This window comes from Ailuropoda melanoleuca, chromosome 18, assembly GCF_002007445.2.
Source record: "Ailuropoda melanoleuca isolate Jingjing chromosome 18, ASM200744v2, whole genome shotgun sequence".
Taxonomy (NCBI): domain Eukaryota; kingdom Metazoa; phylum Chordata; class Mammalia; order Carnivora; family Ursidae; genus Ailuropoda; species Ailuropoda melanoleuca.
In genome coordinates this window covers 26517956-26540441 of record NC_048235.1, presented here as the reverse complement: position 1 = coordinate 26540441, position 22486 = coordinate 26517956, and the positions used below count along the sequence as shown (strand labels likewise).

At 38.3% G+C, this 22486-nt stretch overlaps 1 protein-coding gene across 1 annotated transcript in view; it reads right to left on the bottom strand.

Moving 5' to 3' along the window:
- Positions 1-671: 671 nt before the first annotated feature.
- The window catches only part of LOC117797113 (pro-neuregulin-2, membrane-bound isoform-like), a 124360-nt gene continuing 102545 nt past the window's right edge, over positions 672-22486 (bottom strand). Inside the window, exon 4 of the mRNA XM_034647773.1 lies at positions 672-1061. Coding sequence (XP_034503664.1) covers positions 805-1061 — 257 coding nt within the window. The 3' untranslated portion in view covers positions 672-804. The remainder of the gene's footprint in view (positions 1062-22486) is intronic.

The window sequence follows — 22486 nt, the reverse complement described above, 5'->3', positions numbered from 1 at the left end:
AAGAGATACTGTCAAGTTATGTAAGCACTCAAGGAACAAGGGAGAGAGAGAACAAGAAAAACCACTAAACTAGAAGAAAGCTAGGAGAGGTCAAATCCCCAATCTGCAAATATCACTCCACGATCAAAAAAACAAAACAAAACAAAACAAACAAACAAAAAACCCCACACAATATTAGGCAATGTTCATTTAGTACAGTAGCATTCATTTCAGCACAAAAATTTAGGTGGTCACTTGTGGTTTGCTGTAATAAGCCCTGTTCTATACAGCAGCTCTTTCTTAATAAAGGAAAACATAATTCAGAGTTTACTTACAGGTGATGGCAGCATCAGTACTCAGAGGGTCTTAGTTCTCGCTACTGATGACTTTTAATTTTAAATGTACTTGAGATTATAATTTACTTGCTAATCATTTAGTTTTTACATTTCACCTCTCTTTCACACATCACCATCCTAGACAGCAAAGTAAAGAGTGTGGGTGTGTATAGCAGTGTCTGACATAAGATTTAGACATTCAATTTTGCATTTGCATATTTGTACTACAAAAACATTCCTATGCATGTGCGGTATTCCCTGATACAGAAATAATAATAATTCCACTGAAAGCAGGGCACTTCTTGCTTTCCACAGAAGCCTCTGCTAGTACAGCTCAGGATGAAAACGACTCCCATGTGAGGTTGACCAGGGGGACAGTAGGAATTGGATTAGGAAATGGGTCCTGGACCCTAGTCATCACATTCCTTCTCCTTTTCCTATAATCAATCAAGGCTCAGGAGATGAGATTTCATCCCCTGGGAATCTCTACTTAAAAACAAAGTGACCATGCTCTCTTTCTACTCTCTGGCTGTAGACAGTCTTTCAGGAAAGTAAATGGCTTGTCCTGGTAGAAGGTGGCAGTGACAGAATAGAACCATCCATCCTGTGTCCAGAAAGAAATGAACGGAAGTGAAGTGGAGAAGCTCAGTGTGTCAAGAAGCAATCCTACTGAAGGCCCGTCTGTGCGATGTTCATACGTTACGCAGCGGGAGGCATGAAATTCAGCAACTGCTGACTTGGAGTCTCCTGCAAGAAATAAACAAGTTTGGCAAAGGCTCCTTGCAAATGAGTAAAAGTAACACCTAACCTGCAAACACTGAATTATACTGGATATCCATTTATACTCCCCACCACTGAGGCAGGTAGGTAATGCTTGCCCTACATCTTCTCTCCTTTCTCCAGCACTGGCGTCCTTGCCTCCACGGTGAAAAACAAAACAAAAAATACTAGATAACAAAACAAAACATGAACTTATTAACAGAAAGATGAAAGCCAAAAAAATTAAGGACAGAAATTGTGTAGCGCAAGAAAAGCTTAGTGGGCTGTCTTTACAAATTCAATTTCAATTGCTCTCTTTCAAATTACCTCCCTCTAAACTTCCTCAATTTGGGGGTTCATTTTCTTGGGCTGCTTGAAATCCTACTAATTAAAGATATATTAGGATTGGCAAATATCATTTTTGAAAATGACAATACATCTAGGAGGCTTAAGAAAAAATCAGGTAGTTTATTGTAAATGAGGTTTTTTTCAATTGAACATTTGCCTATTTTCTGGATTATAAGACTGATACATTAGAAAACTGGAAACTATAAATACCACTTTATAATACTAACATCCCAATCTATAAACATCAAATATTTGGGTTTTTCTTTTCTTCTTTATATGCATTTTTCTAGGGTTGATATCACACTGCTTTAAACTTGCTCCTTTACATTTAAGCTTATGTGTTTTTCCCGTCATTCAGAGTCTTCATAAATACAGTTTTTATGGTTGCATAACCCTGCGTTGCATCCATTTACCATAATTTACTTAACCATTCATCCAATGTTGCACATTTAGGCAGTTTCCAATTTTTTATTACTGAAAAGAAAGCTGTGATTAACATCTTTAAGCAAAAACCTTTGCATTTCAGAATATTGTTTTAGGATGGATTCTGAGAAGAGGAATTACAGGGTCAGAAGGAAGGGAAGCTGCTTTCTGTTTAACATATATTTGAAGTGAGCTACACTGAGAGCTTGGGACACTCTTAGGAATTGGACAGGCTAGAGGTACTGAAAGTGAAGCAAAAAATAGCATGAAAGTAAAAAAGAGGAGTGCCAAATAGTGAGAAAGAAAGGTGAAAGATGCCAAAGGTATTCTTCACCTCTTACACAAGTTTGCCATGGGCTGGTCCCATGGAAGATAAAAGGGCCTTTATTCTATTTTCTTCTCATATGATCCACTGTTCCAAAATCTAGGTCTTAGGCTAAAAACTGCTCAAGGTCAGCAACAATATTACAAGTTTAAAAACAAAAATTTATGTTTGCTTGTATGGTTACGTGCATTCCAAAATCGGAATAAGAAACTGGAAGCTAATTTAAGGAGATAATATGTGAAATGGTTAAAGGCACAGAATCCGGAGAGGGAGCCACATGAATGGGTTCAAACACTGGCTCCACCACTTACCACATAACCTTAAAAAAGGTACTTTACTTCTCTAAGCCTCAATTTCCTCATCTGTGAAATGTGTACAATTAATAGTGTCCACAGGATTGTTGTGAAGATTAAATGAGTTAACGGTATGAAGTGTTTAGAATGGTGCCTGGCACACACCGAGCACTATAAAAGCATTTGTTGTTATTATAAATAAAGCTCGTATTGCATGGTGCACTGGGTGTTATACGCAACTAATGAATCATCGAGCTTTACATCAGAAGCCGGGGATTTACTGTATAGTGACTAACATAATAAAAAAATCATTAAAAATAAATAAATAAATAAAGCTCGGAAAACAATAAAAGCTAAGAGCAACCACTTTACTATGGACAGAATGTTAACAGAATGAACCAGGATAGTAAGAATGCAATTTAATTTCTTATAAAAGTGTAAATATCACACAGTAGAAGGATAGCCTATTTTATGCAAGCTTTTGGAAAAGACAACAAAAGTAGGGTCAAAGTTGACCTTGCAATGTATTGCTGGGACATGATATTAAATTCAAAACCATAAATGCAACAAAAGGACTGGGTAATATATGCCTTGATTACCCCTAAGAAGTCAGTCATCCTTTAGTATAAGAAGGTATCTGCAATTAACATAGTAAATATACACACAGTTAAGAAGCCTGGATAGATTTCAGCCCTAAAGACCCAGACATCTTGATTTCAAGAAGACGTGTATTTGAAACCAGCTATAGTCCTATGTTCATCTTAGACTACACAACTAGATATTCCAGTGAAGTTCATCTTAATCCAGATGATAGCTTAAGAAATGAAACCCTAATAAAGGTAATTAAAATGGCTAATATCACTCTCACACACACACACACACACACAAGTCAAGGCAAGTAGAAAAATAGCTCTGTGACTCCTCAGCCTTCTCTATCTGGCAGAAGTACCTAAACTTTGGAGGAAAAAAAAAATTTAAGGAGAAGAACAGAAGAGGAGACAGTGCTTACACATTACACAGAACAGGTGCCCTCAGGAAATGTTGGTCAATGAGGAGGAGACACTCTTGCCTAAACTAATTAAGTAGCTGAAAAAGAATTTCCATTTCCAAATTTGGCAAACCACAGGAGACTGTGTGGTCCCTTACTTATCTGACCGCAGCAGCATCAACGAACAGAGCAGGAATAAAAACGCAGGGGCGCCTGGGTGGCACAGCGGTTGCACGTCTGCCTTCGGCTCAGGGCGTGATCCCGGTGTTACGGGATCGAGCCCCACATCAGGCTCCTCCACTATGAGCCTGCTTCTTCCTCTCCCACTCCCCCTGCTTGTGTTCCCTCTCTCGCTGGCTGTCTCTATCTCTGTTGAATAAATAAATAAAATCTTTAAAAAAAAAAAAGGAATACAAACGCAGGTAGTTGTCAGAAACCCCCCAGCACTTCGACAACACTTCCCTTATTTCATCAAGCCTGTTTGTAACACGAGAGAATGTATTTGTAATGTATTTCTTCCACCAAATCAACAGTGGGGACTGCCTTTAACTACTTTGGCTCACATTCAGCTATCATACACCAAACAAGAATTGAATGAGTGAACATTGCATCTAAGGTTGAACTCTTTTGTCTGCTTGGCCAATTCCATCCCAGTCATTCATTTTTGATAACTTTAAGAAAAGTGGATTGCTCACATAGTCTCAACCGAAAGCAAGCACTAATATGTCCCCGGCAGTTATGCCTAGGCTTCAGCGGGTCTTTTCCTGTGGAAGTTTGCACTGACTGGTTCTGGTTGGTGGACAAGCATTTAAACATTATCCTAGGGCTGTTTTTGTTCTCCTCAAACAACAACAACAAAAATGCATTTTCCCTTCTCTTCTTTTCCTCCTACACATTCAGCTGTTGTGCCAAGTAATAAGGGTTAGTTCAGAGAAAAAAAAAGATCTCCTGTAGGATTTAACCAAGTTTACACTGATTTGTCAAGGTACACAGAATACAGAATTTCAACCAAAGTGGTTATTGTCCAGGGAGGCAGCACACAATGTCCTCTGTGGTCCTGTCTCCATGCTGGCTGGCTACTAGAATCTCCTGACGCTGTGTCGGCTGCTGGAAATTTACCTTTCAAATAACCTTCAGCTCCCATGATGCTTTAACATCCTTCTCTCAGGGCACCTGGATGGCACAGCGGTTAAGCATCTGCCTTCGGCTCAGGGCATGATCCCAGCGTTACGGGATCGAGCCCCGCATCAGGCTCCTCCGCTGGGAGCCTGCTGCTTCCTCTCCCACTCCCCCTGCTGTGTTCCCTCTCTCGCTGGCTGTCTCTATCTCTGTCAAATAAAAAAATAAAATCTTTTAAAAAAAAATCCTTCTCTCGTCTTGTAACTTCTTTCCTTTTATGGTAATAATAAATAATAACAATACCATTTAGGATTTATTAAGTACCTATCACATCCTGGGTATATATACATAAGCTCAGTCATGCTTACAACAAGCATGAGAAGTATCATCACAAAGGCTCAATTTATACATAAAGAAACAGAAGTTCAGTGAGAGTAATTCTCCAAAGGATCTCAACTGTAAACAACAGAGCCAGGGCTCCAGCTGAGTTTTGTCTCATGCTCAAGACTATAATGTTTCCATCACGTTGAACAGTCCCCACACTTTTTGGATAAAGCAGTCTGTTCTACTATCAGCTCAAATTCAGCATAGGGAATATAGGGATGTCTCCTCTAAGTCCTAGTGTCACCTTGTCCAAGATAATGGTTTACATAGCATTTTAATTTTATTTGCAAATCACGTCACCCACATCTGAACTACTGAGTTTCACACCTTGCCATCACCCCTCCTACATCCTGTCCTTCAGCATGCTAAGTACTTAAAGCACTCTGAACCCGAATCAAATGTGTTGGCTCAGGCCGTTCCCTGTGTTTGGGGGAAAAGCACCTCTATTCTTGGCATCCTTCAAGCCTTGCTCAACCACTTGCTGCTCAGCAGCTTCAAATGTCTCTATTCTAATAACATCACATAAAATTATGAGTGTGTATTTAGCGTCCTCTTTCTGTCAACTATAAACTACTTGAAGGTGAAGTTTTCTTCATCATTTTCTGCCTCATTTCTTAAAAACCTGATAGCCATTCTGCAATAACATTTATTCAGTTACAACATAAATCAAGTTAGCATGCCATATTCTGCCCCTTCCTTTTCATTCCTACTTTAAAACCTCACATTTATCTTTCAGATAATATGTTGTTTTAAAAACGGCTTCCACTTTTTTTTAGAACTTAGAAAATTCCAAAGAATATTTGCTAACCCATGATGTCATTGACCAGAAAGCCAGCTTGCTTTAGAACACTACTCAATGAATAAAAGCAGCTTGATTCAGTACTTTCTGGTTTGTCTTGTTTTACAAGGGAAAGGCCAAGGAAAATACCACAAATGACCACTACAGGTATTCACACTGTGGAATAATATAGTTGTACAAAGCAAGGACTTGTGTGAATTTCAGTTAACTTAGTACCATGCAAAGACCACCTTACACAATATTCAAACTCCATGGACTTAGAAGGGGTCCATGAAAGCGAGGAGCCCTGAAACTTAAACTTCACCAACTTCACGGTAATCCCACCTTTGGGGACAACAGAAACAGGGATAAATCCCCAGGAAATCAAGCTGATAGGAACAAGATGAAAGTAACCTCTCAGCTATCTGATTGGGTGCAGGGTAGGGCTATGCTGTTATGATCCACCACGCTAGTGAAGATAGAGAAACCAAGGGAAGCCAAGAGATTAAGAAAAAATGGCCAGGACATTTTAGAGGAAGAAATAAATTCCACAAAATGCTTATGAAAGTGACTAGGACAGTGCTCCACAAAGAAAAGATATTTAATTGTTTTTTGTTCCTATCCAGACATGTTGGACTATAGCTCGAGGCTCTTCACTAATTATAGAACAGGGTCAGGACAAGCAACACACAGCTGACTGCCCATTCTTCATGTCTGAGATGAAGCTCAGAGAAGAGGCTCAGAATGCCATTATAAAACATGTTACCAAAGTAACATGTGCACAGGTGTATTATTCTGCACTGTGAGTACCTGGCCTTTCTATCCAGAGTTAGTCCATCAACACTGACATAGGATTGGCTCACAAGAAATCACCAAAGCTCAAAGGAATCTCAGCAACATGTTTCAACAATTTCTAAAATGTAGTCCATCTCTTCTGTTCAATTTGTATATTCACATAGTGAAGACATAAGAGTTTAATATTCCTCAGCTCCAAAACAAGGCCTTTTTCCAAGATAAAGCACCAATTTTACAAAGCTACAATGTTCCTATGGAAGCCTGAAGTTTGGAAGTCATAAAAAGAAAAAGTCTCAGAGCTTTTTCTAACAATTTTATTATTCTAGGAAGATGGAAAACTATAGAGTTTTTGTGCTATAGGCACAGAAAGTATCTGCTAGAGCTTTAATACAGATTCTCCAACATATTCAAGCCATAGACTCTTCAGATTTTCTCCCATATTTACCCTATAAATTGTTTACAATAATATGTATTAAGCAATTTCTTCTCGACACACACACACACACACACACACACACACACACACGTTAAACGATAGAAAAAAAACTACCACCTACAGCTTGTGATCATGATAGTGACTAGTCTTAACACACTAAGTCGATATAATTTCAGCCAAACCCAAAGAAGCTTGGCACTTAAGTTTGCTGTGATGATGATGATGATGACAGCAGTAGCTATTATGTAGTCTTACTATGTGCAGTTATAGTGCATTCATTAACTCGTTCAACTCTAGAACATATATGATAAGCACAATTCAAAGCACTAGAGATACAAAGGGTGGAATCAAGGAGAACAATAATAAAGGAGGCTTCCCACCTTTCAGCAGGATGTTATTCTTGCCATGTACCAGTCAATGCCCTATGCCTCCCACTCTTCCCTTTTCCTAGCAGGCATTTTTATTAGACTTGCCCTCTCTTTCCTCACTATTCGCTGGGGATAGGAGAAGGTAATTTGTCTTTTTCAATTCAAAAGTTACAAGGTTGTAAGAAGCCACACCCAATACTGATAAGGAGGACTGCGTATTACCATGAGATACTGTTCCTTGAGCTCAATGCAGGGATGGGACTTTGGACTGTCTCCATTTGGTGAGTGGGTTCTATGTCCAGGGAGAAGTAATAAATTGATAGTTGAGTAGATGATTTAACTAGATTATAAAATGCAGCAGAAATTCATAGATCCTGTCTCTTTTTCTTTTGCCAGCCTCACTACCAGTTAAGAGAGGCCATGCTACTGAGTTCTGGCTAATGGCATGGGGATAGAAGTATAGGCCTTCCTGTGGAAATCTCCCAGGAAGCAAGGTCTCATGTTCTTTCTCCTCTCGCTTATAGAAGAGAGTAAAGCCACCAGATGCAAGGATCCAAGGCACCCAAATTACCACTTAAAGATGAGCTGTTGTCTACATGTAATCTCATCTTTCCCCTGACTTGGGCAAGAAATAAACCTCTACCGTGTTATCTACTAACGCTGGGAGTGTGTACCCTCAGAGGTGGGAGCATGCCTAATACGTTCTAGAAAGAGTAGAGAAAACAGCATGATCAGAGAAAAATAAGCAAGGGAAAGAGGTGTAGGAAATTTCCCAAACCTGATCCTCCCCCAAGCTTCCCATCTCTATAGAAGAAAAGTCTATTTATTCCTCCAGTTGCTCAGGCCAAAATCCTTGAAGCCTTTTTCTCACATTCCTCAACCAACTGGAATCTGACCATTTTTCAACCCCTCCACTCCCATCACTGTGGGGCGGGTCACTACCAGGCAACTGAACTTCTGCAGCAGCTTCTGAACTAGTCTCCCTGTTTCCGTTCTTGTCCCCCTATTGTCTTTTTTTCCTCCCACAACAGTCACAAAGTTCTTTAATTAGAAGTTATTACTCAAAACACTTCCCATCTCACTCACAGGAACATCCAGAGTCTAGAGTTCCTACCTTGACCTTCAAAACCTTATAGCAAATATGGCACTCATCAGTCCTCGGACCTAATCTACCATTCTCTTTCCTACACTTGCTAACCTCAGGGCCCTACTCTGTGTGTCTGTCTTTTTCTCTCTCTGACACACACGCACACACACGCAAAATTCAAATTTCCGGTTTACCCTCATGGACAAGAGAGACCTATTCGCAAGTTGGCGAACTTGGCAGGTTTTTGTTAGTAATGAAACAAGTCCCTGGCAATTCGCTTAAGCGTTGTCTTTTCATTCTTTCCTATCATTTTTTTCACATTTAAAAATCGTAAGAATTATAGAAAATATCATTCAACCCCATGTTTTGGTGGCTTGCATATCAACCAGGAAATTTCTCTATTTTCTTGTAACATAATAACACAACTCAAGTCTTATTTGATAAGTTCTTTAGAAAAGTCAAAACAGAATACTGTCTGCTATAGACAAAATTAAAATTAGCTTCCAAAATAAAATTACATAAAATCAAAAATAATAATAAGGCATTTCCTTTCATAAAAATGAGGCATCTCAAACATTTCCTCATTTCTCTCTTGAGTCCTGTGTGTGGGTTTGGTCTGTTCATCTAAACACCTCAGTGGCACAGTTAATTAACAGGGTTTGCATTGCCTAATATATAAAAGAAAAAAGAAGAGAAAACAAAACACTTAACAGAAACAGCCTCTTTTTTCCCCCCCCAGAAGGCAAATGATTTCAGCTGCAACAGCCTTAAACATTTATAGCTAACTAAATTTTTTATGAGATGCTACTAAGAAGGTTCAATCCATTTCTTAAGAATGATAGTCTGGTCACAGAGAGTCTCTTAGAAAGTGAGTATCCAAGTCCTTTTATTCTGAATTGGAATGTTCATCAAATGTTGAGGAGAGCTCAGTAACAACTGTGCCCTTCACAATCCCACCTCCTTTGTTCAAAATACTATCCCACTTTTCTTTTATAACTACTATAAAGAACAAAATAGCTATAAAGGAATAAAGTGCAAATTGAAAAAGAAAACACTCTCATGCATCTGGCAATATTAGCAACAGAAGAAGAAAAATTCCTATTCATAGTAAGCAGTGTACAATATTAACATTTAGACACTGTGCTCCCCCAAATGTCATTGCCCCATTTTCTTGCTATTCCAAGTCTGCATGAAATTATAAAATGCCTTTCTTGTACAATCTCCACAACAATGTTTTAGCACACACAAGCACAGTAACACATTATTAATATTTATGAACCAGGAGAAGTCGGTACAGCGTGGCTTTCAGAAAGGCCACCCTGCCTAGCCTTCTACCATCAAAAAGTAACAAAATTAGCTCAGAATCGCTTAGTGAAATAACCTGAAAGAAAATATATTTGGATTAGAAAAAAGGGAGGGGAGTTGAAATATAAAGAAATGCTAGACCAAGGAGAATACATTAGGCAGAATTACCTTTTAAAATTAGTGTTGCATTACAAATGCTGATTTGAGACAATGTGTTATGAATGAAAAGACCTAGGTAGCCCAATAATTGGTTTGCAGCATGAAGAGCAGGCATGACAAATTCTGCCTTCTCATACCTGGCTTTGTCCATCTTTTGTAGAGAAAGGGTAAACAGCTCATTTCATGTAAGCAGGTATCAGAAAAACTACTAGTAAAATTGAAAAGAAACTTCTTTGCATTATATGTTGGCATATTACACACACACACACACACACACACACACACACACACACACAGAGGTTTTTTGTCCCCAAAAGAGATATGTTGAAGCCCTAATTCCCAGTATATCAGAACGTGACCTGACGTTATCTAGAAATAAGCTCATTACAGATGGATTTAGGTAAGATGAAGCTATACTGGAGGACAGCAGACCCTTAATCCAACATGACTGGTGTTCTNAACCCAAAATGCCTGGTGTTTTTAAAAAAAAAAAAAAAAAAAGGTAGGGGGATTTGGACACAGAGATAGAGACATACAAGGAGAAGGCCATCTGATGACAGCTGCAAGCCAAGGAACAGCAAGGACTGATGCTACAACCAGAAACTAGGGAGAGACAAGGAAGGATTCTAGCTAATCTCAGAGGGAATATGGCCCTGCTGACACCTTGATTTCAGACCTCCAGCCTCCTGAACTATGGGAGAATAAATTTTTGTTTTAAGCCACCCAGTTTGTGGTGCTCTGCTACAGCAGCCCAAGAAAATGAACACACACACACACGCACACACGCACAGATGCATGCACACACTTAACAGGGAAAGACTTGGAAGGAAAGGCCTAGGAATAAGCATTTGTAGATGATAGTTCAAAAAAAAAACTAGTTTAAAAAAAATGAGTACATGCTTTGAGAATAATAAATTACAAGTAGCTGTAATTGTCTTGATTTTTAACATGAATATAAATACAGTAGGGCATCATCCATGCATTAAATAATGATAGACACTGGGCTGGTTAAGGAACCACAATGGTTTGAAAGCAAAGTCAAGATCTTCCCTTTGAACTGCAAAAGAAGGAAAGCACTACAGAGCCCTGATTCCCTAACCACCTTAGCTAGTCTCAAAAGAGGCCATTCAGTAATGAGATCAATTTCTTGTACAAATATTTTCATTCCTCATTGCCACTTTGAGATCTTTGGTTACAGGTCTCATCCTCTTTGGTCCAGATTTCTCAACAGCCTCTCTACTGCTTTTACCTCTTTCAAATCCATCCAGCTTACTACCATGTGACAGTTAGTCTCTAAAGCTATTCAATGGCCCCTATTTGCATACACCTATACTTCTTAGACCATGTCCAAAGGAACACTAGCTCAGTAGGGTGTCTATGTACATATTTCTATATGTATAATGTTGAGTAATATTCTTAGGTCAAAAAGAATTGAGAAATTGGGTCTCAAAAAAAAAATTCAATAGAGTTCTTTATTGAATGATTCAGTGCCTCCAATATGCCCATGTCTGTGGCAAAACTCCAAGAGGAAAGGCTAATGAGCAGTGTTTTCCAAACATATTGAACCATGGAGCCCTTTTTAGTCAAATCTCATGGGACTAGATTCAACAGAACAGATTTTAAAAGAATATTTCCCCAAGGTATTAGTTTATCAAATTGATCTAAATAGCACAAACTCTTACTACCCAGGTTCCTTAATTATTCTACAAGAGTAAGTAACCCAAAAATTCTGACAGGTGTCCAAATTTGGGGATTTAAACAAAAGAGAGCTATGTTTTTACCATATATGAAAGATATCTTACCCAAAAGAGATATGCTAGGTATGACAGCAGTGCCAAGGATTCTGCCCTTGGAGCCATTCATCCATTCATTCCTTTATTATTCATTTAGCAAATATTTATTGCATCCCTACTAAGTGTCAGGCCCAGCTCTTGGTTCTAGATATGCATCGGAGAGCAGAAGAGATATGGTCTGTAACTTCTAGAGAATACAGTCAGGTGGGCAATGTAGGCAAGTTAAACTAAAAAGAGATTATAGGATGATAATTGAGAAAATTATGTAATCATATCAGAGGAAGCACCTAGCACAGTCTTGGATTAGGGGGAAAATTCCCAGGAAAAGTGGCATCTACACTGAGCTTGGAAGGATGAACAGGAGGGAACCAAGAGAAAAAGGTTGGAGAAAGTGTATGAGATCCCCTTTGTCTCAACTTATTTCTAAGCTCATGGATACTCCAAAAGTGGGATTAGTAACAGGATATGCCTCCAGTATAAACTCTAATAAATGTTACCTCTCCTAGAAGACTAAGAGGATTCCTTGAAACAGTCCTACCCTAGAGGGAAATATTTTATAATCAATCAGTGATGTCTGCCACAGAGAGGGCAGAACCAAAGCCATGTACTTGTCCAACCTACACAAAATGTTTTACATTTTATTTGCAATGGGTCCAAGAGGTAGGAAAATAACAGAAACTAGGACTGGGGATTGTGTTACAGAGTGATATTGTGGGAGAAGGAGCAGTATATGTATGACAAATGGTGACTACTTGCTCATCTACATTGGGTCATATATTAATGAGAAATGGACTTGTACAGAAAATATACAATGAATAGATAAGTGAGATCTTAAGTACTTCACACAATACTACGTAGAAGAGGAGCCTTTGAAATTATCTAATTCAATGAACTGTGTTTCAATACTTAGGAACCTGAGATACGGAAAAGTTAAGCACTTACAATGGGAAATGTACCTAGCTAGTGGCAGATCTACATGGAACTAAGTTTTTTTGGTTGCTTGTTCAAGGTTTGGTCTACTACCCCATGACAGAATTATGAGAGATGAACTCATTCAAAAAACAGTCATGAAGCAGCTACTATGTCGTGGTCACTGCTCTAGGTATTGGAGATCAAAACATCTCTACGATGATGGAGCTAACAGACTACAGCAGGATAAGGAAGTCGGGACTGCCAGGTGTGGAGTATAGGATCCTAGTTCATGAAGGGTAGTTGAGGATGGCCTCATGGAGAAGGTGATATTTGAACAGAAACCTAACAAAAGTAAGGGATGAAGCCATGCAAGTATCCAAAGGAAGCTCATTCCTGGCACAGGAAGCCCTTAGAGCAAGAGACTTGAGTATCTCAGAAAAGGCAGGGAGGCCCCAGTGTCAGGAGCAGAGTGAGCTGGGAAGATTCACAGGAAATGAGGTCAGAGAGTAACAAGAGGCCAGAGGATAAAGGGCTTTATAGATCTTGGCAAGAACCTTGGGAATTGACACTGAGTGAAGTTGGAAGTTATTGGAAGGTAGGCGTAAAGGAGTTACATGATTTGAAAGTTCACTCTGGCCAATGGCCAGTGTGTAAAGGTGCAAAGAGATCAGATAAGAGGTTATTGTAATAATGCAGGCAAAAGTTGGTGGATGGCAGCAATTAAGATAATAAGAAGTAGCCAAATTCTGGATGTATCCAGCTAACTTCTTGTTAATCGGATGTGAGGTATGACTGAAAATAGAAATGACTCCAAAGCTTTAAGCTTAATCTACTGGAAAACTGGAAATACCATTTTTTGGACCAAGGGAATATGAGGTGGGAGACTAGTTCCTGAGTAATGTTAAAAAGATATAGAAGTTAAAAAGAAAGTCAAATAGACAGGCTTACGTCATTTAATTATAACTGCAGGTTATATCACAAAGAACTAAATAAACAAAAGAAATCAATAAAAAACAAAGGATATAGCCTGATGACAACGTTAACCTTTTGCAATGGCTACAAAATACTGTGTTGAGGTCCTATTTACAGATCAAAGAATATTTTTTGTTCACCGTTCACATATGTAATCACATTGTCCAGATACAAAAATAGTAATATACATTACTTCAAATTCCGACCATGAAATATCAAGGGAAGTCAGTGGTTTTCTTGTTATAAAGGTAAAGCTCTAAACATAGGAAGCGGAGCTTTCACCAGCACTAAATATGCCTCTTAAATACATCTACTCCTCTTTAAACACCAAACCTGCAAACAAAAAAAATTGTCATAAACCACTTTGGGCTTAGAAAAAATTGTCTTAGGTGTAAGCAGTGGGTGTGTGGAGGCTGGAGGTGGACATAGCATATTATATCCTGGGAGTTTAAAGTACATCTAAACACTCTTGTCCTTCCACACCACTCTCAGTCCCTAGAAGCTGACCTTTTACTAACCCCAATAGAGGTCAGTAAAAGAACGGCTTCATGCATTGTGTCCAGCAGGCCATTTCCAAGTCGCTCAAGAAGCACTGAGCCTGTGCCCAGGTGTCCCACACTGCACACATAATGGAGGAGCTCCATGGCCTCTGCCAGTGTTACAGGTTAGCTAACCACTCACGGGTCCTTAGAGCAATAATAAGATTGGCCAGACGCAGGAACGAGGGAGGGTAATACAGAGAAATGGAAACCAAAGGGATCAGAGAGAATTACAGTGCAAGACGAGATGAGGGTGTAGCTAAGGCAGTTTTCCTCCCCCACAAGGTCGGTCCTGGTGCAGCACCTGTGAATGGACACATTTATCTGCCTCTTTGATCATAAAGAAAATAAGTCTGCAGTCATATTCAGGGGAAAATGGACAGAATAGTATTTTGAATGTGTAATCATTATTTCAGCAGTTGTTGGTTTTAGATTGAAGAAGAATCTATTAATTCCTAAGATTTATAATGCAGTTTTTTTAAAAAAGCTTCCATGTTTCAGAGAAATGACATCTATTATATAACTATTCTAGTCATCAAATCCTCTAGAATATAGTATAATTATTTCCTACATGGGTCATATGATTACAACAACTTAAAAGAATTACAGTAATGTCAGTGTCATTATTTTATCTCAAATGACCAAGAGAGGGTAGGATACTGAGTCACTATTGCCAGCAATTAATTCATCCCGTGATGGAATATAAACTATGCTTCAGCGTTTTGACTTTAATGTCTTTTTCTTCAGCAGCAAATGAGCATATTTATGCTGAAGTTCCTTTTTTTCTTTCCTGTTGTCACTGAACATCTTCTTTTAGACACTCTAGCCTCAGGGGGATAGGAGTATTTTCTTGTTTCTTGAGTTCTTCAAACATGCTTAACTGCAAGTAGGCCAGCTCAGTGTGGTCCCACAAGTCATTCAGTTGCTCCCTGTAAGTTCCGTTGCATAAGAGCAAATTTTTTCATCGTCCTTTCCATTTTATTTACCATGATGGTAAGGCACACACGCGGATTGGGTGGGGTTAGGAAAAAGGAAGAAAAAAAGAGGAAATGTTAGATTCTCATTGTGTTAAAGGATAATGAAGGTCACCTAGTCTGTGTCCAATGACACAAACAAGTGATTCTGCAGTCTCTGCAGGAATAGATGTCTGAACAAAAAGCCTGCATCTGCCAAAGAGCCATTCTCTCTCAGGAGAGCTCTCATTATTTGGAAGGCTGACTCAGATGAGTTCACACTTACAAATGCAGCATGGTGAAAAGCATGGCAGGGCATGGCAACTGGGTTTGCTGTGTACCAGGCCGGGCTTGCACATCCGTCTGTTGGCTGTTAAACCCTTTCCCAGAGAATTACCCAGGCTTTTCTGGAGATGGGATGTGGAAGGAGATTCAAGAGCCGAAACTCTTCAAAATCTTCCCAGGATCAGGAATCAAAGTGCTAGTTAAGGCCAGTCTTCCCAGGCACGTCCAGCTCACTACCAAAAACCACCGTCTCTGGGAAAGAATGTGACCAGTTCAAAGTACACATTCTTATGATGTTTCAGTCTTATTGTAGGTGAGACAGGATACTGTTTTATAGCTACAGATGTTGGATTGTAAGGATTCTTAGAATGTTTAAAGAAGTAAACCAAAATAGAGGCCATGATATACCGCTTCGACATTTGTATTGGTTTCCAGACCACCGGATAACCAGAATAACTGGCCCAAGATTTTGGGTGTTGAAGCTGTGTGTATGCCTCTCGATTTGCCTCTGCCGGTATGATTAAATTCCAGTAAGCGAAGTATCCAAACCAGAGCAAGAAGCAGGGGTTATATGAAATAATTGGTATGGCAGTGGTGTTGGCCAAAAACAACAGTTTCAGCTGTGAACAACCAGACTCGGAACCCGAGGCAAACCCCCGGAACTTCGTCCTTGAGACAAACGTCCTCATGTGTGATTTACTCTCTCCCTGCTGTGCCCTGCTCTCATCACCAAGAACAGGACACTGATTTCATGTAGGAAAACTTCCAATACCTTAAAAGTGCTAGGAAAAAACAATAAATAACTGTTTTCACATCTGGTCTCTGTGTTTAGAGGACAAGGAGAAAAAAGATGAGGAGATAAAATTACCAAGCACTTACCACGTTCTAGATGAATCTAATTGACTCTTCACAAAAATACTACGGCAGAAGTATCATCACCCCAGGGTAAGAGGAGCTCCAGGTCTCATAAATTATGTAATGGAATTCTAGCTCAAACAGGTCCGCTACTATCGCGCTGATTACTAACACCTTTATTTTATTTAATAATATTGTAACTGCATTTTGAATAAGAGTCTGGAAAGTTTCAAACTGCATCTTAGGTCTGAATTTCCACAAACATTTTTATGCTTTTCTTTCATTGGAAAATACAAGTTTGTTTACTATATGTAAATTAACTGGGTTATGTTTTGTTTAAATATTTTAAAAATTATGTTGCTGAAATATGATTATTGAAAATTTCAAAAGTATTGAAAAATATGTTTTAAAATATAGAGATCTCGTATAACACCAAAATATTAACTTAAATAAGATTCGTATATTTATATCTCTTATATATACCTGTGTATAAAATATATATGGCATATGTATTTTGGGGTTTTTTTAATATATATTTATCTTATATAATTTTATATCCTACTTTTTCATTTTACTTTATAGCATGGATTTTTCCCTACATCATTAGTGCCTGAAAACACAATTTTAATAGCTTTACAGTATCTCCATGAGTCATTAAATCATCATTGTTTAACAATGCTCTTCAATTGGACACGTGGGCTTTTCCCAGAAATCTGGTCTAAGAATAACGTTTTGGTAAATAATCTTTGATTATATATCTTTGTATTTATCTCCAGTATATTTTCAGGCACAATTTCTCTACGAATATTTGCTAGGTCAGCACGTATGTAATGTTGAAGTTTCATGATACATATTTGCCAAACTGCTTTCCAGAAATATGAGGCTTCTTTCTCTACATCTTTCGCAGAATTTAGTATAATTTATTGAAACTTTGTGAAAAGTCCTACCCCTCAAAAGAGAAAAATAGTTGCTTCAAATTCTTTGAATTCAAAAAGAAAAAAAAAATGCTGTTTACTGATTTTTCTATTTTGTTGTTACCCTCAATATGTTAACATTCTTTAAAAGTCACAAATACTTCTTTTATTGGTCAAATGTTAAAAATACATTTTGTGCCTGTCACTTCTCTTCTAACTTTATTTATAATGACTTTTAAATGTTTACTATAATTTGGGCCTTACCAAAGTTTGCTTCATTGTTTCTTCTTGGTTTTGCATAAATATTTCAAATTATTCTTTTATAGTATGTAGACTTCATGACTGCTCTCAGAATCTTTCCCCTTTGCAAGGCTATATACAATTATTTTATATTTTCCTCTAAATATTTATAATTTTGTTACATGAAAAAATTTTTTTAAAGATTTTATTTTTTATTTATCCGACAGAGATAGAGACAGCCAGAGAGAGGGGGAACACAAGCAGGGGGAGTGGGAGAGGAAGAAGCAGGCTCATAGCAGAGGAGCCTGATGTGGGGCTCGATCCCATAACGCTGGGATCACGCCCTGAGCCGAAGGCAGATGCTTAACCGCTGTGCCACCCAGGCGCCCCTTACATGAAATTTTAATCCATCTATATTTTATATACCTAGTAAGCTAAAAATCTACATTTATTTCTGGCCAAACTGAGAGCAAATTCCTCAATCACATCTGTTAACCAGCCTACCTTTCCCCATGGATTTTAAGTACCAGATTTATCAAAAAAACAAATTCTTAGATACATCTATATGTGTGTATATGCAGACAAATATAATCATCTCTGTATATACATATACATATGCATACACACATACTCTCTCATATAAGACAGACAGTGGCCCCCATTAGGCTTTCCATCGCTATATATCATTGACCCCAGCTTATCAAATGGCAAAGGCATGTCATGTGGGTCCAAACTCATTGACAATACATAAGTGATATACTCCAGGCACCTGTCAGGAAATACAGGGAGCACTTGATGTCACAACCTCCTCAACAATTATTAGAATCTTAAAGAAATGATAATTATTGATATTTGCCTAATGTCTGTGCTGATCTCCGTTCCTGGATAACTTGAAATCCAATTTTGGATAAATCAAATCACAGGAATATTGTTCCTGGACTGCTTTTTCCTTCTAGTAAAACTATTTTGACTACACTGCTCTTCAGCCTGAAATCACCTGACTACTCAAGGGATAGTAAAAGATACAGCTTTTTGACCCCACGGAGCACCCTAGACTCTACAGGTCCCTTTCTGATGACAAAAGGGAAAATTCCCTCTGGTCTCCCTTAGAGAAAGAGTTGGGCTCTCCAGGAGTCACTGGCTTAATTTTACTCTAACACTGAGAACACAAATAATGTTTTCTCCTCAAGTCGTACATCACAATATTTAGACAAATTTGTGACCCTCGTTCAGCAAATGAACAGAACCTCCAACACTGTTTGTGTTAACTTCACCCCAAGTTTCTTCCTTTTCAAAACATTGGTTTTTTTTGTCCTGATTTCCCTACTCATGTTACCTTCTTATAGTGTACATATTCTGATAAAGTACCTTAAATACGTGTTGGAAAAGACTGGCACATAAATAAGCACCAAAAAAATAAAACTCTAGGAAAAAAATTTTTTTCTGAACCTTTAACCTCATTGATAAGAGGTGAGTGTTGATGAAGAACATGTTTTCCAAACCTATCTGTACCAGAGATCAGCGGAAGGCTGTTTATACCACATTCAGTGGTGTATTTAGAAAGAAGAATCTGGCTCTAGGTATTTTAGAAAACTGTTGCCCAAAGGTATATTTTTGTGGTTATTTTGTCTGATATCATCATGTTCTTCTCTTTCCAAATTATACTCTCATCTGTATTTGCCAAATCAAACAAAATCTACACGTGAGCGTGTATAATACATGTTACTTTCTAAAGATAGAAAATATACTTATTTTTAACTTAACCTTCTTGCAGAGCAGCCTAAAATTGAAAAACAACCTTGTCTTAAAATTTTAAATTCCCAGGGGCGCCTGGGTGGCACAGCGGTTAAGCGTCTGCCTTCGGCTCAGGGCGTGATCCTGGCGTTGTGGGATCGAGCCCCACATCAGGCTCCTCTGCTGTGAGCCTGCTTCTTCCTCTCCCACTCCCCCTGCTGTGTTCCCTCTCTCGCTGGCTGTCTCTATCTCTGTCGAATAAATAAATACAATCTTTAAAAAAAAAAAAATTTAAATTCCCAACTTCTACCCCAGTATTTACCTATGTCAACATTGTTAATTCTGACCTTTGCCTGAAATAGACCACTGAAAGCAAACCGCTTCAGCACCATTTGTAACGTGTACATATGTGTATAAACAAGTATACACACAAAATTAAAACTTAACCACTTTAGGGAATGACAAGGATGCCCACTCTCGCCATTATTATTCAACATAGTACTAGAAGTCCTTGCAACAGCAATCAGACAACAAAAGGGATAAAAGGTATTCGAATCGGCAAAGAAGAAGTCAAACTGTCTCTCTTTGCAGATGACATGATACTCTATATGGAAAACCCAAAGGAATCCACTCCCAAACTATTAGAAGTTATAGAACAATTCAGTAAGGTGGCAGGATACAAAATCAATGCCCAGAAATCAGTTGCATTTCTATACACGAATAACGAGACTGAAGAAAGAGAAATTAGGGAATCCATCCCATTTACAATAACACCAAAAACCATGCGTTACCTTGGAATTAACTTAACCAGAGACGTAAAGGACCTATATGCTAGAAACTATAGATCACTTTTGAAAGATATTGAGGAAGACATAAAAAGATGGAAAAATATTCCATGCTCATGGATTGGAAGAATTAACATAGTTAAAATGTCCATACTACCCAGAGCAATCTACACTTTCAATGCTATCCCGATCAAAATACCGAGGACATTTTTCAAAGAACTGGAACAAATAGTCCTTAAATTTGTATGGAACCAGAAAAGGCCCNAGCAAATTCCTCAATCACATCTGTTAACCAGCCTACCTTTCCCCATGGATTTTAAGTACCAGATTTATCAAAAAAACAAATTCTTAGATACATCTATATGTGTGTATATGCAGACAAATATAATCATCTCTGTATATACATATACATATGCATACACACATACTCTCTCATATAAGACAGACAGTGGCCCCCATTAGGCTTTCCATCGCTATATATCATTGACCCCAGCTTATCAAATGGCAAAGGCATGTCATGTGGGTCCAAACTCATTGACAATACATAAGTGATATACTCCAGGCACCTGTCAGGAAATACAGGGAGCACTTGATGTCACAACCTCCTCAACAATTATTAGAATCTTAAAGAAATGATAATTATTGATATTTGCCTAATGTCTGTGCTGATCTCCGTTCCTGGATAACTTGAAATCCAATTTTGGATAAATCAAATCACAGGAATATTGTTCCTGGACTGCTTTTTCCTTCTAGTAAAACTATTTTGACTACACTGCTCTTCAGCCTGAAATCACCTGACTACTCAAGGGATAGTAAAAGATACAGCTTTTTGACCCCACGGAGCACCCTAGACTCTACAGGTCCCTTTCTGATGACAAAAGGGAAAATTCCCTCTGGTCTCCCTTAGAGAAAGAGTTGGGCTCTCCAGGAGTCACTGGCTTAATTTTACTCTAACACTGAGAACACAAATAATGTTTTCTCCTCAAGTCGTACATCACAATATTTAGACAAATTTGTGACCCTCGTTCAGCAAATGAACAGAACCTCCAACACTGTTTGTGTTAACTTCACCCCAAGTTTCTTCCTTTTCAAAACATTGGTTTTTTTTGTCCTGATTTCCCTACTCATGTTACCTTCTTATAGTGTACATATTCTGATAAAGTACCTTAAATACGTGTTGGAAAAGACTGGCACATAAATAAGCACCAAAAAAATAAAACTCTAGGAAAAAAATTTTTTTCTGAACCTTTAACCTCATTGATAAGAGGTGAGTGTTGATGAAGAACATGTTTTCCAAACCTATCTGTACCAGAGATCAGCGGAAGGCTGTTTATACCACATTCAGTGGTGTATTTAGAAAGAAGAATCTGGCTCTAGGTATTTTAGAAAACTGTTGCCCAAAGGTATATTTTTGTGGTTATTTTGTCTGATATCATCATGTTCTTCTCTTTCCAAATTATACTCTCATCTGTATTTGCCAAATCAAACAAAATCTACACGTGAGCGTGTATAATACATGTTACTTTCTAAAGATAGAAAATATACTTATTTTTAACTTAACCTTCTTGCAGAGCAGCCTAAAATTGAAAAACAACCTTGTCTTAAAATTTTAAATTCCCAGGGGCGCCTGGGTGGCACAGCGGTTAAGCGTCTGCCTTCGGCTCAGGGCGTGATCCTGGCGTTGTGGGATCGAGCCCCACATCAGGCTCCTCTGCTGTGAGCCTGCTTCTTCCTCTCCCACTCCCCCTGCTGTGTTCCCTCTCTCGCTGGCTGTCTCTATCTCTGTCGAATAAATAAATACAATCTTTAAAAAAAAAAAAATTTAAATTCCCAACTTCTACCCCAGTATTTACCTATGTCAACATTGTTAATTCTGACCTTTGCCTGAAATAGACCACTGAAAGCAAACCGCTTCAGCACCATTTGTAACGTGTACATATGTGTATAAACAAGTATACACACAAAATTAAAACTTAACCACTTTAGGGAATGACAAGGATGCCCACTCTCGCCATTATTATTCAACATAGTACTAGAAGTCCTTGCAACAGCAATCAGACAACAAAAGGGATAAAAGGTATTCGAATCGGCAAAGAAGAAGTCAAACTGTCTCTCTTTGCAGATGACATGATACTCTACATAGAAAACCCAAAAGACTCCACCCCAAACTACTAGAACTTATAGAGCAATTCAGTAATGTGGCGGGATACAAAAATCAATGCTCAGAAATCAGTTGCATTTCTATACACGAACAATGAGACCGAAGAAAGGGAAATTAGGGACTCCATTTCATTTACAATAGCAACAAAAAGCATAGGTTATCTCAGAATTAAGTTAACCAGAGAGGTAAAGGATCTATATTCTAGAAACTACAAATCACTCTTGAAAGACATTGAAGAAGACACAAAAAGATGGAAAATATCCCATGCTCATGGATCGGAAGAATTAACATAGTTAACATAGTTAAAATGCCTACCCAGAGCAATCTACACTTCCAATGCCATCCCGATCAAAATACCAATGACATTTTTCAAAGAACTAGAACAAACAGGCCTTAAATTTGTGTGGAACCAGAAAAGGCCCTGAATCACCAAGGAATTGTTGAAAAGGAAAAACAAAGCTG